Source organism: Trachinotus anak, unplaced genomic scaffold (assembly GCF_046630095.1).
Source record: "Trachinotus anak isolate AG129_WGS33_773 ecotype Australia unplaced genomic scaffold, CSIRO_AGI_Tana_v1 ptg000005l, whole genome shotgun sequence".
Classification (NCBI taxonomy): domain Eukaryota; kingdom Metazoa; phylum Chordata; class Actinopteri; order Carangiformes; family Carangidae; genus Trachinotus; species Trachinotus anak.
The window spans coordinates 15,178,542-15,196,874 of NW_027273856.1; the positions used below are offsets into that span (position 1 = coordinate 15,178,542).

The window sequence follows — 18,333 nt, forward strand, 5'->3', positions numbered from 1 at the left end:
CATGACTCTTCTTGTAAATGTATTTTGATTTAACCACTACACATAACACCTTGTTTATATTCATGTCCAGTTTTTCTGTGTTGGAACAATAAAAGAAAACAGTGTACAGCAATGTTAGCAGTTCTGTCCTGTGGAAGTTTACCCTCTAGCAACTCAAGCCTTTTCTCTATAAATGTCAAACATAGTGCTTGAAAACATTTCAAGTACCAACAACACTTGTATTGTTTTTGTATGTTCATCTATGGTGATAATCTAAGCAAGGGATGAAGTAACAGTCTAAGATTACCTTTTTTTTTCTTATACTTTCTCTTTATTTATACTGTATGTTCCATGTTCCACCTCTCATAGAACATGAACCAGTGAGGATATTTGACTTTTTCATTAATTAGGTGGCTGTAAGTGATAAAAGAAGGAAACCAGAGGCTGATGTTGTTTTTCACTGCATGAAATTGCAAAAACAATTGTTAACGATTTTTGTGTGATAATCTTACACTATTATCACTGTATAGTACATACTGTGTCACAATGGACAGGCATGCCAACAGTAACTAAGGGGGACAGGGTTTAGCAAAGGGTTAGAGAGGGTATCAGCATCTCTCCCCCAGTTCAACCACCTGTTATATGATTTGATGGACCCCATGAGGTATGGAGTTAAAAGCTCTGGAAACAGCTTGTGACTGGACCTTAAGTTAGATTTTTACTACTTTTTCTTTAAACCAAATTCTTCTTTTTTTAAACATGAAAAGTTTAAAGTCAAAACACAAGCAGCTATATAAGAACTTTGATAAATAAGGGTCTAATGGCCAAATTATGGTTTGAATGGTTAACACTCTAATCCAAGAGTAAGTAAATATTTTTGATTATACTATCATTATACAGATTACACTCTGTGCTGCGGAGACAGAATTGAGGTTTGATACCCATCTGTGAAAAGGGTCCCAGCTTGTTCTCACTGTACCTCATCTAACCAGGCCATTTTTCTAGATGAGCATTAGCACTAACTGGCACAAGGGAGGGTTACATCATGTCTTTGAAAACGACCTTTGAACTTTGCTGTTTACAGGAAATATGAGAGCTGAGATAAAAGAATAGAGCAAAACCTCAAGCGACTCTGTTGCCTGATTGTATGTCTATCTGTCACTGTGTGTGTGTGTGTGTGTGTGTGTGTGTGTGTGTGTGTGTGTGTGACTCTTAGACTGAAAGCTGTGTCAGTGTGATCCATATGGCCACACAGCAGTTCAGCTGTGATATTGTTAAACATCTGGGTGCAGACAATACACTGGCCACTTCTGGTGGGGGTTACTGGGTGGGGGTTGAGGCCGGGTCAATTCACACTCTAAATCAAAGTTTCATTCACTCTCAGCTGATATAGCTGATGAAACTGTTGTGTATTTTGAAATCACCATACAGTACAAGGATGTGAAGTATGATAATCTGACAGTAAATCCAATCCTCAACACTCTGACAATAAGATGATGGCAAGCATGGGTGGTGTTTTAAGAAATTTGACGTTTTGAATTAAATATCTGCTTTTGTTTCCGTGTCACCAAGGTAATATGACGCAGAATGCCCCAAAATGACAACTGAGCAGATTCTGAGCACTGGTGAAGACAGTGAGATGGGGTTGAAAGCTATAAAAAAGCTTATAAATAGATCTTGAGTAGATTTTTTTGTCATATGTTAGTATTTCTCCCGATAAGGTAGGTTGTTAAGTTAGGTATCAAATTGCCACTAGTATCAAAAAATTTAAAATAATATCCAGCCCACTGGGCTCATTTTTAAAGCCATGTAACTCTGATTTGATCTCATATGGTTGCAAAGGAAAGCCCACTAATCCGAGCAAAGATCCAACAGAAACATCTAGAGAAAAGGTATTATCTCCTCACTGATATCACAGCCACACAGGCACACACAGTCAAGGTTCAACAGCTCTAGTGCTATTAACCCTTTTCACACTCTGTTTTGTATCTAACTGATTTAGGAGATGCAAATAAGCCAGAGGCAAAAAATACTTCACTGTGGCTGATCTGATATCTTCCTCAAGAAGTTGATGAACCATCATCAGACCAATTCACATTAGCAAGTTGCTCTGGAAGCACTCAGTTCAAAATCCAAAGAGTGTTATCAACAGTCACAACTGGATAGACCTACAACCAATCAGAGCAATGAAACAAGCATGTGGCATAGGGCAGAGTGGGGCCTGTTGGTACATTCAGTTCAAATCAGCCAACACATCTGAATTTTAATCAACAAAGAGTGAAAGTCCTGTTGTTCTTTTTTTAGAGAAAATATACTGCCCAATTAGTTTAAGACTGTCGGAACAGCAGATTCAATAGATCTCTCCATGTCAGCAGAAGCCAGCTTGGTTGTGAGGGAGAATGCTTCAGCTGTGTACCTCATTCAGTCATCATATCAAACCTGCCCCTATTTCAATATGGGGTTGTGACTGACCCAAACTTTCTCAGGATGAATCTGTCTAAAGGTTAGGGGGGCCAGACACATCAGAGAGAGCAAATAAACATGAGCTTGAAGATTGGTCTGGTTTCCAGGCTAGATCAAGTGACTCGTATCTGGCAAGTCACAAATATGTTGATACTGAACATGTCAGAAAAGTATTCACAGACATTTCCCCCTAAAATATCCAATCTTGCAATACAATATCTACTAATAGTCACTACAGTATTATTCATCCTTTTGAATAATGACCCTGAGGACTGAGGATGCCAACCCTAGGCTGTGGTGCAACAGTCATGCACTTTTCACACCTGCTATCCACCCAACCAGCTCCGGATATGTTAATAAATTTGCAGCTTCATTCATTATAAAAAAGATGAATTTCCTAGGAGACAGGTATGGCTCTGCAGTGAATGGATGGTCTGACTGATGACTCAGTCGACCAAAAAATACAAACTAAAGAGCTGTCCCTGCTGTTTTCACTAGACAAGACCGTGAGTCACACAACTCCACAATGGAAGTAAAATGACACCAAGACACTATAATACAAGCCACTAACAAGAAAGATAAAGTCAGTGAGTCAAATTGGGCAAACCAGTTGTTCTGAACCTGAATTCAACAAGTCCACAATACGTCACCAGAGGTCAGTTCATTTCTTATAGCACTGAGTGCCCAGGGACAACTACAAGGGCAAGGTTTCCCAGACATAGACTTTACTTGGGCGGGCCGCCCAGGTATATTGACGCCCGCCAAAGTATAATTGGCAACGCATTTCATCCAATACAATTGGCGAAGCGTAACAGATTTATCTTTGTCTTTAATTCATTCAAAAGTCGCCTCCCTGTAAGCCTGCCTTTGCTGTAACTGTGTCTTATAACGTTGGCTTGTCTATGACTATCACGTAGCCTTGGCTCATCTCTCTGTTCGGTGAGTGTGGAGCTTTATTACAGTGGTCGGCATGTAGCCTGTAAGACAAAAGTATTACCCGGTATAGACGCTCCTGCTGGGTCAGCAGTTGAGATTGTCACTGGTGAACGTGGACCTACTGAGTTTCTTAGAGACAATATGTTATTCAAATCGTAATGAAACAAGTCCTTATTGGAAGGAAGAAAGAAAACAATGCCTCATGTCATCTAGTGAAAATATTCATCCTTCTTTGGCGTGGATCCATTCAGTTGCTTGCAAGACCCTCTTCCAGTTTCTTTTTGGTCAGTTTACTCTAAGCTAGGATATCAATAAAATGCTCAAAAGGGGGACTACGGATGCTGCAATAATGTCTATATTTTGACAAGTGCAGTCTATGTGTTCACAACAAGATCTTGTCCGAAGAATGCTTAGTGATCGCGCTACCTTTTTTTAAGGCCTGCTGCCAACGAGCCCTGGCTACTACGGCAATGCTATAGGCTAGCCTACATCATATTAAGAAAACACACAGACATACATTTTAACTGAAGAGACATAGGTTTTACCAGAGGAGATCAGAAGTTGAATATTGCAGACCAGAGCTGTTGCGGACAAGGTAAGTTGCAGCTGTTTTAATCCGTATAGCCTTGTTGGTCTCTGAGGGAGAGTTTAGGGGAATGACCAGCTAGACCTGATTTTGATTGCATTTGATTGCACAACGTGTCAAATCACGCAGGAACAGGTTTATATCTTAAGTTCACTATCATCTTGCATGCATTTTACAGACATGAGCATCACAAAGTATGAATATGGCGTGAGGAGACGCTGTGACAGCACCCTTTGTTTCATTAAGAATGGGTCCATCTGTTGCATACAAATACACATACAAGAACACATACTTTGTTCTTGTGACATCTGGTCAATGGAAATTTTGACCTGACTGCAGTAATAACGGGTAGTTCCACATTGTCAGAAATCCTCTGGGGACCATGAATATCCTCACATGTTCAAGCAGTTCGTGGTCAGTAGTTGTCAAGATACTGTAAGTTGTTCAGGGCCAAAGTCTTAGATGGACAGACCAACTCTTCAAAGTTAAATTATAAACGAAACACAAAAATAACCATCAGCACATTCAGGGCCATGCACTCACCTTGGTGACTGCTACTTTTGCACCCTTATTGATAAGCTGGACCACATTGTCAGCTTGTCCCTTGTGTGAAGCTACGAGGAGGCGCTCGGAGAGTGCGAGGACCTCAGCCGCATCCTGCTGGCTCATGAAGCAGGGCGAGTGATGCTGCTGTCTCCAGACACACTGCTGCAGATGTTGGGGAAGGCAGCTGTGGCGATGGTCTCCGATGCCCTCTAACTCATGATAAGCTCCGCTGCAGACAGAGGTGTCAAACAGGAGCTGGAAAGGCTGCCAACGCTTCTGATTCTTCTGTTGCTACAAACTCCACAAACTGCCAGGATTCGTCCCCTTCATCCTCTCAGCTGCAGGAAAAAGAACAGGAAACACATGCTGTGAAAACAAGCCAGCATGTGCTCCACTCATAGTAAGCTGGCAAACAGGAAAACAAGGGAATGGGCAGAGGACTGCCATCACCACTGTCCAGGTTGCTAAACCCATACAATCCTCATGGGATCATGTGAGCCGGACAGAAATAATCTGCAATAAGAGCCAAAAACAGGGGTCAAATTTGGTCACCGAACGCCTGCTGTAGAGCAAAGCAAGCCCTTCACACAGTGAGCCATAAAAAAATTTAAAAAATAAAAAGAATCACAAGAACACAGTCATAACCAGCATAAACAGCAGACACACTTCTGTGGTTTTGGTCTAATCACAGGGAAGACACTGAGTAAAAGGAAGAAGGCTGCCGCACCTCAAGTGTCTCATCTTATTTCTCATCATCATTAAAATCCGTCAGCTGACAGATACCCAGCTGTCATGTAATAACTTTGTCTCTATAAGTTCAATGTATGCATTCCTGCATAGTTAGACATTTCATGAATCTCCCAAAGAGCTCCTGTTATCTACCAGTTTGCTTCAATGTGCTGTGGATGACTGTTGACATTATCTGTAACCTTCTGAAAATGGCCCTGGATCTAAACCAAAGCTGCTGTAAAAATATGTAAAAACATCTTGGCTGCCAAAGCGTGAAAGAGATGATGCAGAGATGAAGATTCTGTCAGACTTTTCTATCTCAATTTCAATTATAATCCTAATGCAACAGTAGACTGAACTTGACTCGTAGAAGAGCAATGTTTAGTAGCAATGTTGTTGGAAAAGTAGGGTTTGTGAATTTGCCCACTGTGGGACTAATAAAGGCGATTTTATCTTAAGTACTATTTTGGTTTTATTTGTTAGCTCTGGATATCAATCCTATATATAAACATTCTGATGGTCAAAATCATCCTTTTAAAAGGGCACAATCAACACAACACCACTGTCTTCATTAGTAGTTTCATTATCCACAAGGATACACCTTTCTTCTGGTCCAACAGCAAGACCAGTGAACAAGGCTCCTCGTCTATCTAACTCTAGATAATCTTAGCAAGATTTCAGTTGACTTACAAAGAGGAAACACCCTGAATCAAGATCACAGGTTAATCACAGTTATCAGGTCGCTCTTTCACAGCTACTAATACCCTAATGTGTATGAAAACATTAATGAGAACATACCATGCAATTAAAGTACACACAGAGCATTCAATTAGAGATTTGTTGGTCATGGAGATTAACTTTTTTTTTTTTTTTTTTTTTTTTGGAAACAGGATCCAAAAATGAAACCCATCCCTAGCAGTGTCGCACTGTCGATGAGGTGTTTGCACTTTAAGAATTTCCAATTTGGGCTATCTCATACTTCACAATTCAGAGGGAAAATTTATACTTTTTATTCCACTAAATTTATCGGACAGCTTTAGTAACTAGTTTATTGACAGATTTTAATATTGCAGATTCTGTGTGAAACTATCCAACAATATATATAAAACTACAGCAGGTCTTCCCTGCGATGGCTTGGCCCCCCACACATTGACATTGATAATAATATAAATTACCATAAGAAAAGCCTAAAACCTCAGGTTGTGTTGTACACACCATTTGTCAAGAGATGGGTGGTAAATTTTATAAAATAACACAATAAAAGCAGCATGAGTGGTAAAAATAATTAGTACTATGTAAGATTTAATTTTCACAGGAACATTACAAAGTCTACAGGTAACCTGAGACGAACACAGGATGTGAGAGACAGTGAAAACAACATTTTCAACTCAACACTAATTGTACAGCTCCACCCCACAGAGGAAGAGGCATGTCCCATCTGATCCCTGGAGTCTAATCTGTGATGACAGTCCCTCTAATGACTGTGTTTTTCATTACTGGAAACACAGCAGAGAATGAGACAACGTGGTGCAGATGACTTCAGCAAGACAAATTCACAGCGCTGCAGGCATACATGGCTAAATCCAGAAAGATAAATGGATTATTTCCAAGACGTTAGCCCTTCATCTCAACTCAACCATAAGACACAGCTGTGCAATACAGTTTCCCTGCCAAATCATTTGCACTGGACACAATTTCAATTCTAAAAACAGAAGAGCTATCACACCTCTTACACCAACTCTCTGGTAAAATAATACAATCACCCCTTCTCTGTGCAAAAATTATATACCCAAAATTACTGTTCCAGAAATCTCTTACACATACTGTGTTGATCTCTTTTGAAAGGTTACTTTCAGGAGATTACGATCAAAAAGTCACAATTATTCTACGCTAATTTGCAGAGGCACAAAAACAAAAATAGCAACAAAAAGTTTCTCTTCTATTTGTTTCGAATGACTGTATGTGTCTGTAGATGTGCCTGGTGAGCTTAGAAAGCCATGGCCACAAAGGTGGACACATCCATGTTCACGATAAACAGAAACAAAAGAGACAAAACTAAAATGGATTATTCTAAGGGCTCATTTATTCTACATGCTGCGGCCTGCCTGTCATCTCATATATCATATTCATGACAACCTCATGCTGTCATTTCCTCAACAATCAATGTGTACATACACAAACTGCACAATGGGAGTAGCAGTTGCGTTCCAACACTGTGGGCGCTGTTGACTAATATTGGAAAGAAGTGAACTTGTTTCGTCTTGGTGGCACTGCTGTGCCTTAGTATCACAGATGACAGTATGAGGTTGTCATGAATACAAGAGAGGCTGGATGGATTCCTGTTTTGAAAATGGTGTGGAGCGTATGGTGATTCAACTGTTTTTTACAGACAACTGAAAAGATACAAACAAGCTACAAAAATACTGTTCTATGTTTGAAGCAGTTCTTTTGCTGCTGTGTGATACTAAGATCAAATGATAGTTTACACTGATGGAATTGTAAGTCTTTTCAAAACATGTATAGTTTGGATATTAAAAAAGCCCACTTCGACCTGACGACAGGCTGCCTCTCATTAACTGTTTTAAACTCACTTTCATCTCCACATAATTGTGTTAGTGCTCACATACATAGTTACAAACATGCTGGAATGAAAAAACTCCCAACTGTGTGCAGTCCAAACTGCACCACACATGAACGGAAAATGACAAGGAATTAAAAAGAAATCCCCAATTTCCTCTGTAAATAATAAAATCCATAAAGAATCACACAAACGCGGATAAAACAGCACAATTCAGGAAGACCTGCAGAAGTAACCTGAGGTTTGTGCCTGACACATTTCCTAAAAACATTCCCGAAAAATTTTAAATCAGACCACACAAAGTGTGGAATGCCAAAGAGTGCATGAAAAAGCTTTTGCAAAAAGCATTTGAATGACTCCTTCCTGCCAGCTGAAAATGAACAAGATTAAGCGAAGGGGGGGATTCTCTCCCCAGCTGCATTCCAGTTGATTCTCCAGAAGATCCTGCTCAGTCAGAGACCCACACACACAAAGCAGGCCTTGCAGTCGCAGTGAGGCCTCTAACACGCCGCTAGGCAACAGGGCTTTTGTGCAAACTTTTAGGAACTCGGGACTCAATTCAAAAACAAGAAATGCCAAGCCCTCGCTTTTCACATGGCTCAGGGAGGAGGCCCTGGAGAATACTTATTAACCTGCTCGCTCCTGAAAAACAACCGCCTTGTCTGCAGACTCACTGTTTTGTATCTGTGTTGTTTCCTACCAGGAAAAAATGGGGAGAGCTGGAAAACATTCTTTCTGATATGAATTTGAAAAAAGTTACACTGACCAAAATCACTGAAGAGGAAAATAGAGCAGCAACAGATGTTTGTATGTTACATTTGTTTTTATACTGTATGAGCCAGAGATCAGAAGTCCCCAAACAGGCACATTAGTACTTTTCTATGTTAGTGTAATCAGGGTATTCAGATCAGTCCCACAAAATCAGTCTCACAGAATCTGTCCCATAAATGATTAACCACAGATTTTAGAATTCAATAAATAATTAAATATTAATTAAATTGATGAAAATAAATGGAAAATATTATTAGCACGTATTAGCACGTAGTCAGTTTTTAATCATATTACAACCAAACTTATAATACCAATGGTTCAGGTTAGGGTTAGGTCAGTGATGCAGGTAAGCCACTGTGAAAGAAAGGGGCATACGATAGAAGTTTATAATTTAAAAAAAAAAAAAAAAAAAGAGGTGTAATTGCAAAAAATATTGATATTAATTCTCTTCGCCGATATCCCAAACAAAATCGGCAATTGGCATTAATAGATGCTAAGCATTCACATTTCAGTGCTGGATTATTAGTAGGATTTTGTTGTGAACTGATTGTGTGGTTAGTCTGGTCTTTAACTGAAAATTTTGCTCTTTGTCAAGTTTTGTTTTAGCTTAGACAGATCTAGGATGCTCGCTCTTTCTTTCTATACTAACATGCCACATATACTCACACTACAGCTTTGGGATCTTAGTGTTAGTGAGTTAGTATTGAAAGATTTGGGAGCTTAAATCTCCTGCACTGAGCTCATAATTCTGTTTGCTTGCTCTCACACATGCTCGCTTTCCTTCCTGCAGATAGGTGCCAACTGTTTCCATCTCTCTCACACTCTCACACACACACACACACCTGTATAGAGTCCAGTGTTTCCAGTATAAATTCACAGAAGCTGCTGAATTATGACTGACAGTGCTGAAATTTCACTACAAAATGTGACCACAGCAACTTGTGATTCGCATGTGATTTGCATGGAGCGGGTATGAAACATTTGGGACCCTGGCACACACCCACAAACAAATACAGACACGCATGCACAGTGATGTCACTGTTTAGCAGTGCATGTGCAGCTGCCTGGGTTTGTAGTACTGAACAGTCTGAGCAGTGAGGTTTAACTTAGACAGAGCTCAGACAAACACTTTCAAGTACATTGTGCTGTCTAAGATTTTGTATAAGTTTTATTTACACAGCACTAAATCACAACAGAAGTTATCTCAGGGCACTCTTCATACAGAACTGGTCTGTGTGGTTTGTCAAACTGGTGCTGCTGTACCTAGCTCGTGGACCTGCTCAACCAATTACATTTAGGAACACAATGATGACTGGATCAACAAACTTACTGCCAATGAGAGTGAGCAGGAGATCAATCACAGTTGTTATTCACTCTGGAATAACATTCACATGCTCCTTTGGATTTTGCGCACAGTCAAAGCATGGTTTTCTCCTTGCAGGCAACAACATTGCAAGAGTTGAGATATTCTGTTTGATAAAATGAATAAAAAATAAACAAAAAATAAAATGCGTTGCAAAGCTGTTTGAGTTGCGTGCACGGTTGTTCTACATACATGTGTAAATCTCATTTGCACTCATGGATTTTGGCAGTATCATGTCCTCATAAGCTTTTCCTTTCATACTACAGATACAAAGGATCATCAGGGAGATAACAATATGATCTGTGTGTGACACAATGGTCAGAATGTAAGGCCACCCTCCATCCTTTCCTCCATCCCCAGATTTCACTCAAATCTCAGCCATCTGTCTTTCCTGCACCAGTTAGGGACAAAGTGCCAAAACCAGGTTAGAACAATCCTTTGACCCACTCACTAATCCCAAGATTTGTTCCAGCGACAGTTCACTCATTGGTGCAGTGAAGCAGAGAGATCTGTGCTGGCTAGAGCATTTATGATGCACAAATGGACCATAAATACCACAGAGAATGCAGGGCAGATATTTACAACTACTGTATATCATCTGTTTAATCATTGACAAGCACTTGAACATTTTGTGTAGAGCTACGGCGGGCTGATGTGCTGTTGGCTAATCCTGAGGTCAATGCTGGAAATGAACTTCCTGTCAACACTACAGATGTCAACATACACGAGACAAGATTTAGACTAAAAATAACATGTAAAGCCTTTTAGTACAACTTAAGTCACAGGCCTTTACAATGACCTTTATAAATCTGCTCTAATAATATCAAAATTTAAAAATGTATTAATTTTTCACAAACAGGAAAAGACCAAAACAAGCCAGTAATAAATGAACACATACTCACAAACACAAAAAACATTTAAAGAGTTAATTTGCAAAAATAAATATCTCCAATTTATCCTTTTTCATAAATCTTGTTGTTTTTTTTTTTATATAATTGTGCAATCCATATAAATATTAAACTGCAGACGGGTCGTTTCGATTAAGTTAAATTACAAAATACAGGTAACAATGTTTTTGAAATTTTATTTCAAATCTAAAATTTGTTTCCTGAAACTCCATATTTCATGTTCTAGAGACAAACAAAGCCATGTTTCTTTAACATACAACAAATAGTAAAGTTGGGCTGTACCATGACTTTTTCTGAGGAGAGAACGAAGGGCAGCAATAAAATTATTACCAAACAGTGAATACCTCCAAATAAAGGGTTTAGATCTGTGGTTCCTAACCTTTTTGGTTTGTGACCCCATAAAACAAGGTCTGTTGGGACTTCTGAGAACACATTGCATTTGGTCATTCTTCATTCATTTTCTTATCTTATTTGAATAGTCCTTCAAGGCTTGAAGAGGTAAAAATTATCCAGTAAATCACAAACAAATAAAAACACCAGTTCAGATGATCTAGATAAACTGATTGTCTGACTGCCCCATCTGATGTCTTCCTAGTCTTGTTGTTCTGTTCCCATAACAACAACTTGATGCACAGTGTTATCATATCATGAAGTTAGAAATGATAACCAAAACTGGAATTATCCTGTAATGCATATCTACAATGACTGCAGTCAGAGAAATAATCATGGACAAGAAGGCAGACATTACTAACTGGGGTCTTCTCTGTCTCACAGATAGAAATAAGGCCTGTTGCACCTGTTGTACATCCACACACATACTTACACTTAATATAAACACATAAATATGCATCCCCAAACATTAGTCAAAGAACTCAGACTGGGCAAGGGCGAGGTACACTCTGGACAGGTAGCCAGTCTATCACAGGGCTGACATACAGAGTCCAACAACTATTCATGCTCACATGCACAGGGTTGCCATTTAACCTCTTTGGATTGTGAGAGGAAGCTGGAGTTTTTACCTTAGCATAACCTTTTTGTGCATGTTGTCATAAGTCGATTTCCACAAAGTAGACATTTTACACATTATGCAGCCCTAACTGAGTTACAACAAGTAACCACTGCACACCAGCGTGGTAACTGAGCCCGACCTGAACCTGGAGCCAACATGCGTTCTGTTTACATCCAAACCTCACACAAGCCCAACGAAGCTAGTATAAGCTGAAGCAGTTTGTGTTACCCGGTCACGCAGTTGTTGTTACCATGGTTAAAGCTTGCGTGTTAACCCTGATTACACATGTGGGCAACTTGTAAATGACTGTCAAAAGGCCAACTTGACTGAACCTGAGCCAAACCTGAGTATAATTTCTAAATTTTGGTCTGAAATCAGCTTGAAGAGGCTGATCAAATCAATGTGCTACAATGTGTCCACAATGAAGCAATGGCACAAAACACTATGGCAGAGATCTTTTATATGATCATGAGAAGTGTAAAAATATTTGTACACACAAATTAGACTGTGGTGGGCAAAACAGCAGGTATGGAACAGGTTATATGACCACAGTTGGTGACATCTTTAACGAATAATAAAACTAAATGGGTCAGCAAATATACTTTAACGGCCGTTCATATACATTGGCAGCCCAAGTAAAGTCTATGCATGGGAAACACTATCATTTTAATGTAAACCAACAACCATTTCCAGGGAGACACCCCTTCCTCCTCATCACTACTTATTCTACTAAGCATATATTCCTAATATGCTACTTCCACCATTGCACTAACCCATTATTTCAGTTCTGGAGCCATTGTTTTCCACCAAAGTCTTAAAATAACTCAACAGACTGTTATTATACCCACAATAATAACAGGAAATGCACACTTGTTTGTTATTCTGGACCGGTCCCCGAAGTAAACATATTTAGTGCCTGAGGTAGCTGTGGCTCAGGATATGGTGCAGGTCAATCACCAATCACAGGGTTGGCACTTTGATCACTGGCTCCTCCATCCCGCAAATATAAGTGTCCTTGGATAAGACACTAAACCTCAAATTTTCCCCAATGTATCATTTATGTGAGTGCATGATAGAAAAGTGCTGTATGTATAGAAAAATCACTGTATTCTGTGTTTGTGAATGTGGCTTGTAGTGTAAAGCACTTGTGGTTGATAAAACTCACAAATGCTAGTGAAACACTGTCAAGCCCTGGCATCCATACTGACACTTCCCCCCAATTCTTTAATCCTCGGCACTCAGAGAACTTAGTGAAAGCAGATGCGGAGTCTGAGAAAGGGCGAGGGGCTGTGCATGACCGTAGAGTTCATTGTTTCGAGCAACAAAGGGTTAAGTGGTATTTAGAGCCCCTGCAAGGCAAAAGACTAAATAAAGCTCCTTTTCTCATGCCACAGAGATATTCACTTGCAGGTCCAATGCCTCACTGTGAAGCAGTGCTATGACAAACAGTGTGCTAATCCCAGGATTTGTCCTATTATACTACCACCTGAGGCTGGGTTTAAAATTCTAATGTGTAAATCTGATTACAAAGTGATATTATCTCCTTAAAATATATTACAGGATCAATATCATAAATGTTATATGCTATAGAGCTACTATAAAACTAATGTGATGGCTTTAACATTGATTTTCACTCACAAAGCAGAATGGGTATTAGCAGATCTCAGCGTCTGCACTTACACTTGGCAGCAAACACTCACAATGGACACATCTCACCATCTGACAGACAAATCTAATAATCACCTCTCATACAGTGTCTAGTTTCTGGATCCTGTAAAATGTGCCCCAAACCACACACCCCCACCCTGTGGCCCATTAAAACTCATTATGTGCCCATTATGCACCTGGTGACCTCTGACCTCGTCAGCACTGTGCTACGCTGATCACTTCCCCAGGGACATGAGCAGATGGACACACGGATGAGGCTGTTGTTTGTACTCTAACTGCATGGATGCATTCATCAGCTTCAGACAGAGCACGCATTGCAAAGGTGCATTACATGTCTCTGTATTCATGTGGAAAGTTTCTATCTCCAAATTATGTAATATTCTTAAGAGCTAAAGGTTTTTATAAAAGTAAAGACTTGTAAAATGGTCTTGGCTGATGCAGGGCCAGCTATCATTCAAACTTTTTTGCTTGTGTGAAAATATGACTATCATTTGTCAGCTGTTTAATTTGCTGCGTAAGCCACAAACTGGCATGTATTTCTATGTTTTATTTTTATCCATAAAGAGTTTGTCTAATTATTTTCCAGAATATCTACAATATCATTACAGACATCAACATTGCTATATAATCAAATTATAGTATGATGGAGGATTTTAGCCATAGCTCCCACTCCTGACCCTGTGGTTTCCAAACATTTAATGTCATTACGTACGTGTTTCTGGTGTATGTCTGTTTTTGTCAGTATACGCCAGCCAAGTAAAGCTACTTATTTGTGCAATTACAGAATCAACCAACTGTGTGGCAGCAGTGCAATAAGTAAAATCATGCAGATACCGCTCAGGAGCTTAAATTAATGTTCACATCAAACACCAGAGTGGATGAATGCCACAGTCTGTCTGAGTATTGTTACTGACCATGTGAATACCTTTATGTCCACAGTTAACCATCTTCTAATGGCTACTTCCAGCAGGATAATGAAGCCAGGATAATGAAACCATGTCATGAAGCAAAAGTTGTCTCAAACTGGTTTCATGAACATGACAGTGAGTTCAGTGAACTTCAGCACCCTTCCCAGTCTCCAGATCTGAATCCAGTAGAACACTTTTGGGATGTGGTAGAGTAGGAGATTGGCAGCATGAATGTGGAGCTGACAAATCTTTAGAAATTATGTGATGCAATAATGTCAACTAGATCAGAATCTCAAAGAAAAGTTTCCAAAATCTGGTGTAATCAATGCCACAAAGATATGAGGTTGTTTGAGGGGGACCCTACCCAGTGTTAGTATGGTGTTCCTAAATAAGTGCTCAGTCAGTGTCAGAACACAGTGCTTGAGAAAAACTCAAGCTTTGCATTATCTCACTAGGTCCATCTCTGTAGAAGGGAGTCATCCTAAACAAACATTCTTGTTGTACAGGGAATCACTGCAGGCTTCCTTGACCCTTACTTCACCCTGAATATACTGAAGCCTAACAAACAAATCCCATTCTTATAAATTCACTTCATCAAGGCAATTGAAAAAACAGCCTCTTCTTCTGCCTTCTCAGTGTACATTCCCGTACTGTGCTGAGATATTATCATTATAACACATTGCTGACCAGCCTTTGTTAATAAGCTCATATCTTTAATTGTTAAATACCCACAACGTGAACACTTTAGGTTAAGCCTTGAGCCAAGTTCCATGGTGTAGAGAGGATTTCACCTAAGCCTACTTTATTTCACATTTCCTTGGCATCTTTTCAGGGGCTGTACCCTAATTTGCATCAGATACAGCTCAAGCTATTTTGCACCTACTGTTCTGATTTATTTTTCACTTGCTTCATTTATTGTTGTTTTCATAGGGTTCTGAGACCAGACCAAAACCTACTCTTTAACTAGTGATACATTTTGTAGGAACATTGTGTTGTGTAACAGCAGTAACTCCCTGATGGGCAAATTACTTGTGCATAATGAAAACACTGAGGGAATATCTTGGCAAGTGCATTCAGCGGTGAGCAGCACAAACACATAAATACAGCAGCTTCTTCTGAGGAATTTCCACTTAATTATTAATTTAAAAGAGACCAAATAAACCATGTGTGGATGAGTGCCAAGTTTTTGACAAACACACTGGGGGTTACACACAGTGATTTTTAGCCATTAAAGGGGTTAAGGGGGCGTACAAGACGTTTTAAAGTTACCTAAAATTAAACGAAGCCACTATAAACTCACCGCATAGTTACAACATGGGCTAACAAGTTATTGGAATATTGTGAGTATATTGCCGCGACTTGTAGTTGAGGAGTTAAGGGGACGAAACACTGCAGCAACAGCAGTGATAAAATAAAGTATATATTTATGATAATGTTGAAATGAATTCACCAAAACACGTAAAAGTGAGGTTGCATACAGTTGATGTTAGCTAACTAGCTAACGTTATTTGAATTTCGAACGGACGTTAATTCAAATCAGCAGAATCCCAACACAGACGTCGTCACCTCTAACGTACGCAGCACAAAATAAACCTTCCGTTCAAACCCAGACATTTCACATAAAAAACACAGCCAAGATGAACAGAGACTTACCTCGCAGAGAAACTGTCACACAAAGTGTCGACTCAGACGAAGACGCTTGTTAGCTAGTCCGACAGTCCCGTACGGAGCATGTTGTGTGCGGGGAAACTACAAAGTGAAAACCACTCACGGTCTCCGCTGCTGCCGCTTCCCTCTCTGTCCATTTACATGTCAACAGACCGTCGCTGTGCTCGAATGAGGGGAAGAAGAAGACACAGGCCGTCTACAGCTCACCTCCCTCCGCCAATGAGCTGAACTCCTGTCCCCACTTCGGACTCACATGGCTGCTGAGGCGAGTAAACAAGACTGTGCTTTCCCAAATATAGACAGGTGAAACAATATTATAGCCTATAAATCACGATGGAGCTGTACGACCCCGAAGTGCTGTCTTAAAAGTCAATTCATTAACAAAATGCAGCTCAAATTTGATTAGAAAACCTCAGATAGAATAATAAATGGGCATTTCAGTAACTTATTATCGTAAGTCCATGAAAAAAAAAATGGTAAAGGTAAAAAATGGATCACACATTTCCCATAATGCAACTTGATGGAGTTTCTTTGACCATGCATGCATCCATACTACATAATAATTGTACAGTACAGTACATACTGTATACTGTACAATTACTATGTAGTATGGATGCAAAGCAAGGTGCTTTGTGATGTCACACCTGTATCACAAGTATCAGTCAAAATGCAACTTTGGAAAGTCACTGCCAGTTAGAGGGAAACGAGAATTGCTTTTCTTCCACAAGAGCAATGTTAAATGTTATACTTATTATTATTATTTGCCATTGTATCCAGTTACAACTTGAACACAGACATTTTGATTATACTTCAATTTGGCATTTTCCAAGTGCAACACTACAGACTCAAAACCTTCGATTTAGTGTGCAACATAGAATGCAAATTTGTAGTCTCCCAGTTAAAGGACAGATAACACCTGCAAGTATGGCTAAGAAAGAGACCCCCTGTCCCCTTTTAAAGAATTTTGGCCAGAGACCTTAGGAACCTGGGGCCAAAGCCAGAAAAGGAACAGCATCTCCCAAAACCAGACCCTGGGGGCATCCAGGAGGGTCTTGTAAGGTGAAGAAGGGCATCTCAAGCAAATCTAGGTTTGTAAAACACAAGATAATGAAAGCCCTTGACATTTAGCTGTTCCTTAAAACGGGGAATAAGCTCTGAACTGATGTCGACAAATTGTTTTAGTGTGACGTCTACATGCCCTAGGGAGGCAGCACTGGTGTCATCTGTTGCTTTTCTACATTTGGCTTTTTTAAAATGCCATAATTAGTTTTAATTTGCTGCTGTCAATTGTTATGTGAACCTATGTCTCACATATTTTTTTATAATTATGTCTGTTTTTTTAAATTCAAGAATGGTGACATCAGAGCAAGTCCCTGTTTTGTGACTCTGTCTCGCTCTCTGTGCAGCTACAGTACCGGCCCCCAAGCCACAGAGATAAGAGTGGGTCCCATCCCGAAGAAGAAGGGTGTGTCTGCAGCAACCTGGATGTTTCATTCCTCCTCTCTTTGTGCTATTCTTCATCTGCTGTCAGCCTAAGACAATGGCTTTCTAAAGAATGGAACTAGATACTGGAGAAGGGCAGAATATATGCAGCGAAACCATCGCTTCACAATTCTGTTGTGATTCCTCTGCGAACACCGACACACTTTCTTCAGCCATATGGAAACAGCATTGTCTCATCCTGTGAGTCAGTGGAATGAGAGCTGATCGAAATTGTGTCGCACTCACCTAAGGGCTTGTTCTGATCCATCCACAATGCAAAGAGCCACGGGAAACCCATATAATATGCTTACCAGTATTGATGTCAGAGTGAGGGGATAAGTATAGCTTATGCCAAGGATATAGGGAAATGTAGATTCTGAGAACAGATGAAGATGAGGATTCGGTGGTAAAGTTTAATAAAAGATGTGCTTCAACAATTCAATGCCTAATTAGTTTTCATTCTCCGTGTGTTATATTGGAAAATCTATGGAGTCTGGACTGTGCCATAATTGTAGACTTTTACAGTTTTTTATTCTAATGAACAAGTAACCTAATAACATTAAGAAACCTATTATAAAATGATAAATTAAATTTTAATGTCAGTAGTGTATTAATAAACTCTCATCAGCTGGCCAGGCAGAGCTCCTGCTGCTACTCTGTGGGTTGGACAAAATTGAAGAGAGTTAGTCTTTATGCAGGGCTAACCAAGTTCTGACTCCACCTCCAAATGTAAAGCAAA

The 18,333-nt window shown here is 39.7% G+C and overlaps 1 protein-coding gene and 1 long non-coding RNA gene across 3 annotated transcripts in view; one reads left to right on the top strand and one right to left on the bottom strand.

The window, feature by feature from the left end:
* Positions 1–16,360, bottom strand: part of ankrd6b (ankyrin repeat domain 6b) — a 40,230-nt gene extending 23,870 nt beyond the window's left edge. Inside the window, exons 1-2 of one of the 2 annotated variants that reach the window (XM_071478498.1) lie at positions 16,098–16,360; positions 4,508–4,848 (exon numbers count right to left, since the gene is read on the bottom strand). In XM_071478498.1, the coding sequence (XP_071334599.1) occupies positions 4,508–4,633 (126 nt within the window). In that variant the 5' untranslated portion in view covers positions 4,634–4,848; positions 16,098–16,360. The remainder of the gene's footprint in view (positions 1–4,507; positions 4,849–16,097) is intronic. The other variant, XM_071478499.1, reaches the window with a different exon arrangement.
* Positions 16,242–18,333, top strand: LOC139621715 (uncharacterized). The gene is made up of 3 exons (XR_011691063.1): positions 16,242–16,377; positions 17,073–17,200; positions 17,519–18,333. It is a non-coding gene; the product is annotated as an uncharacterized lncRNA (long non-coding RNA).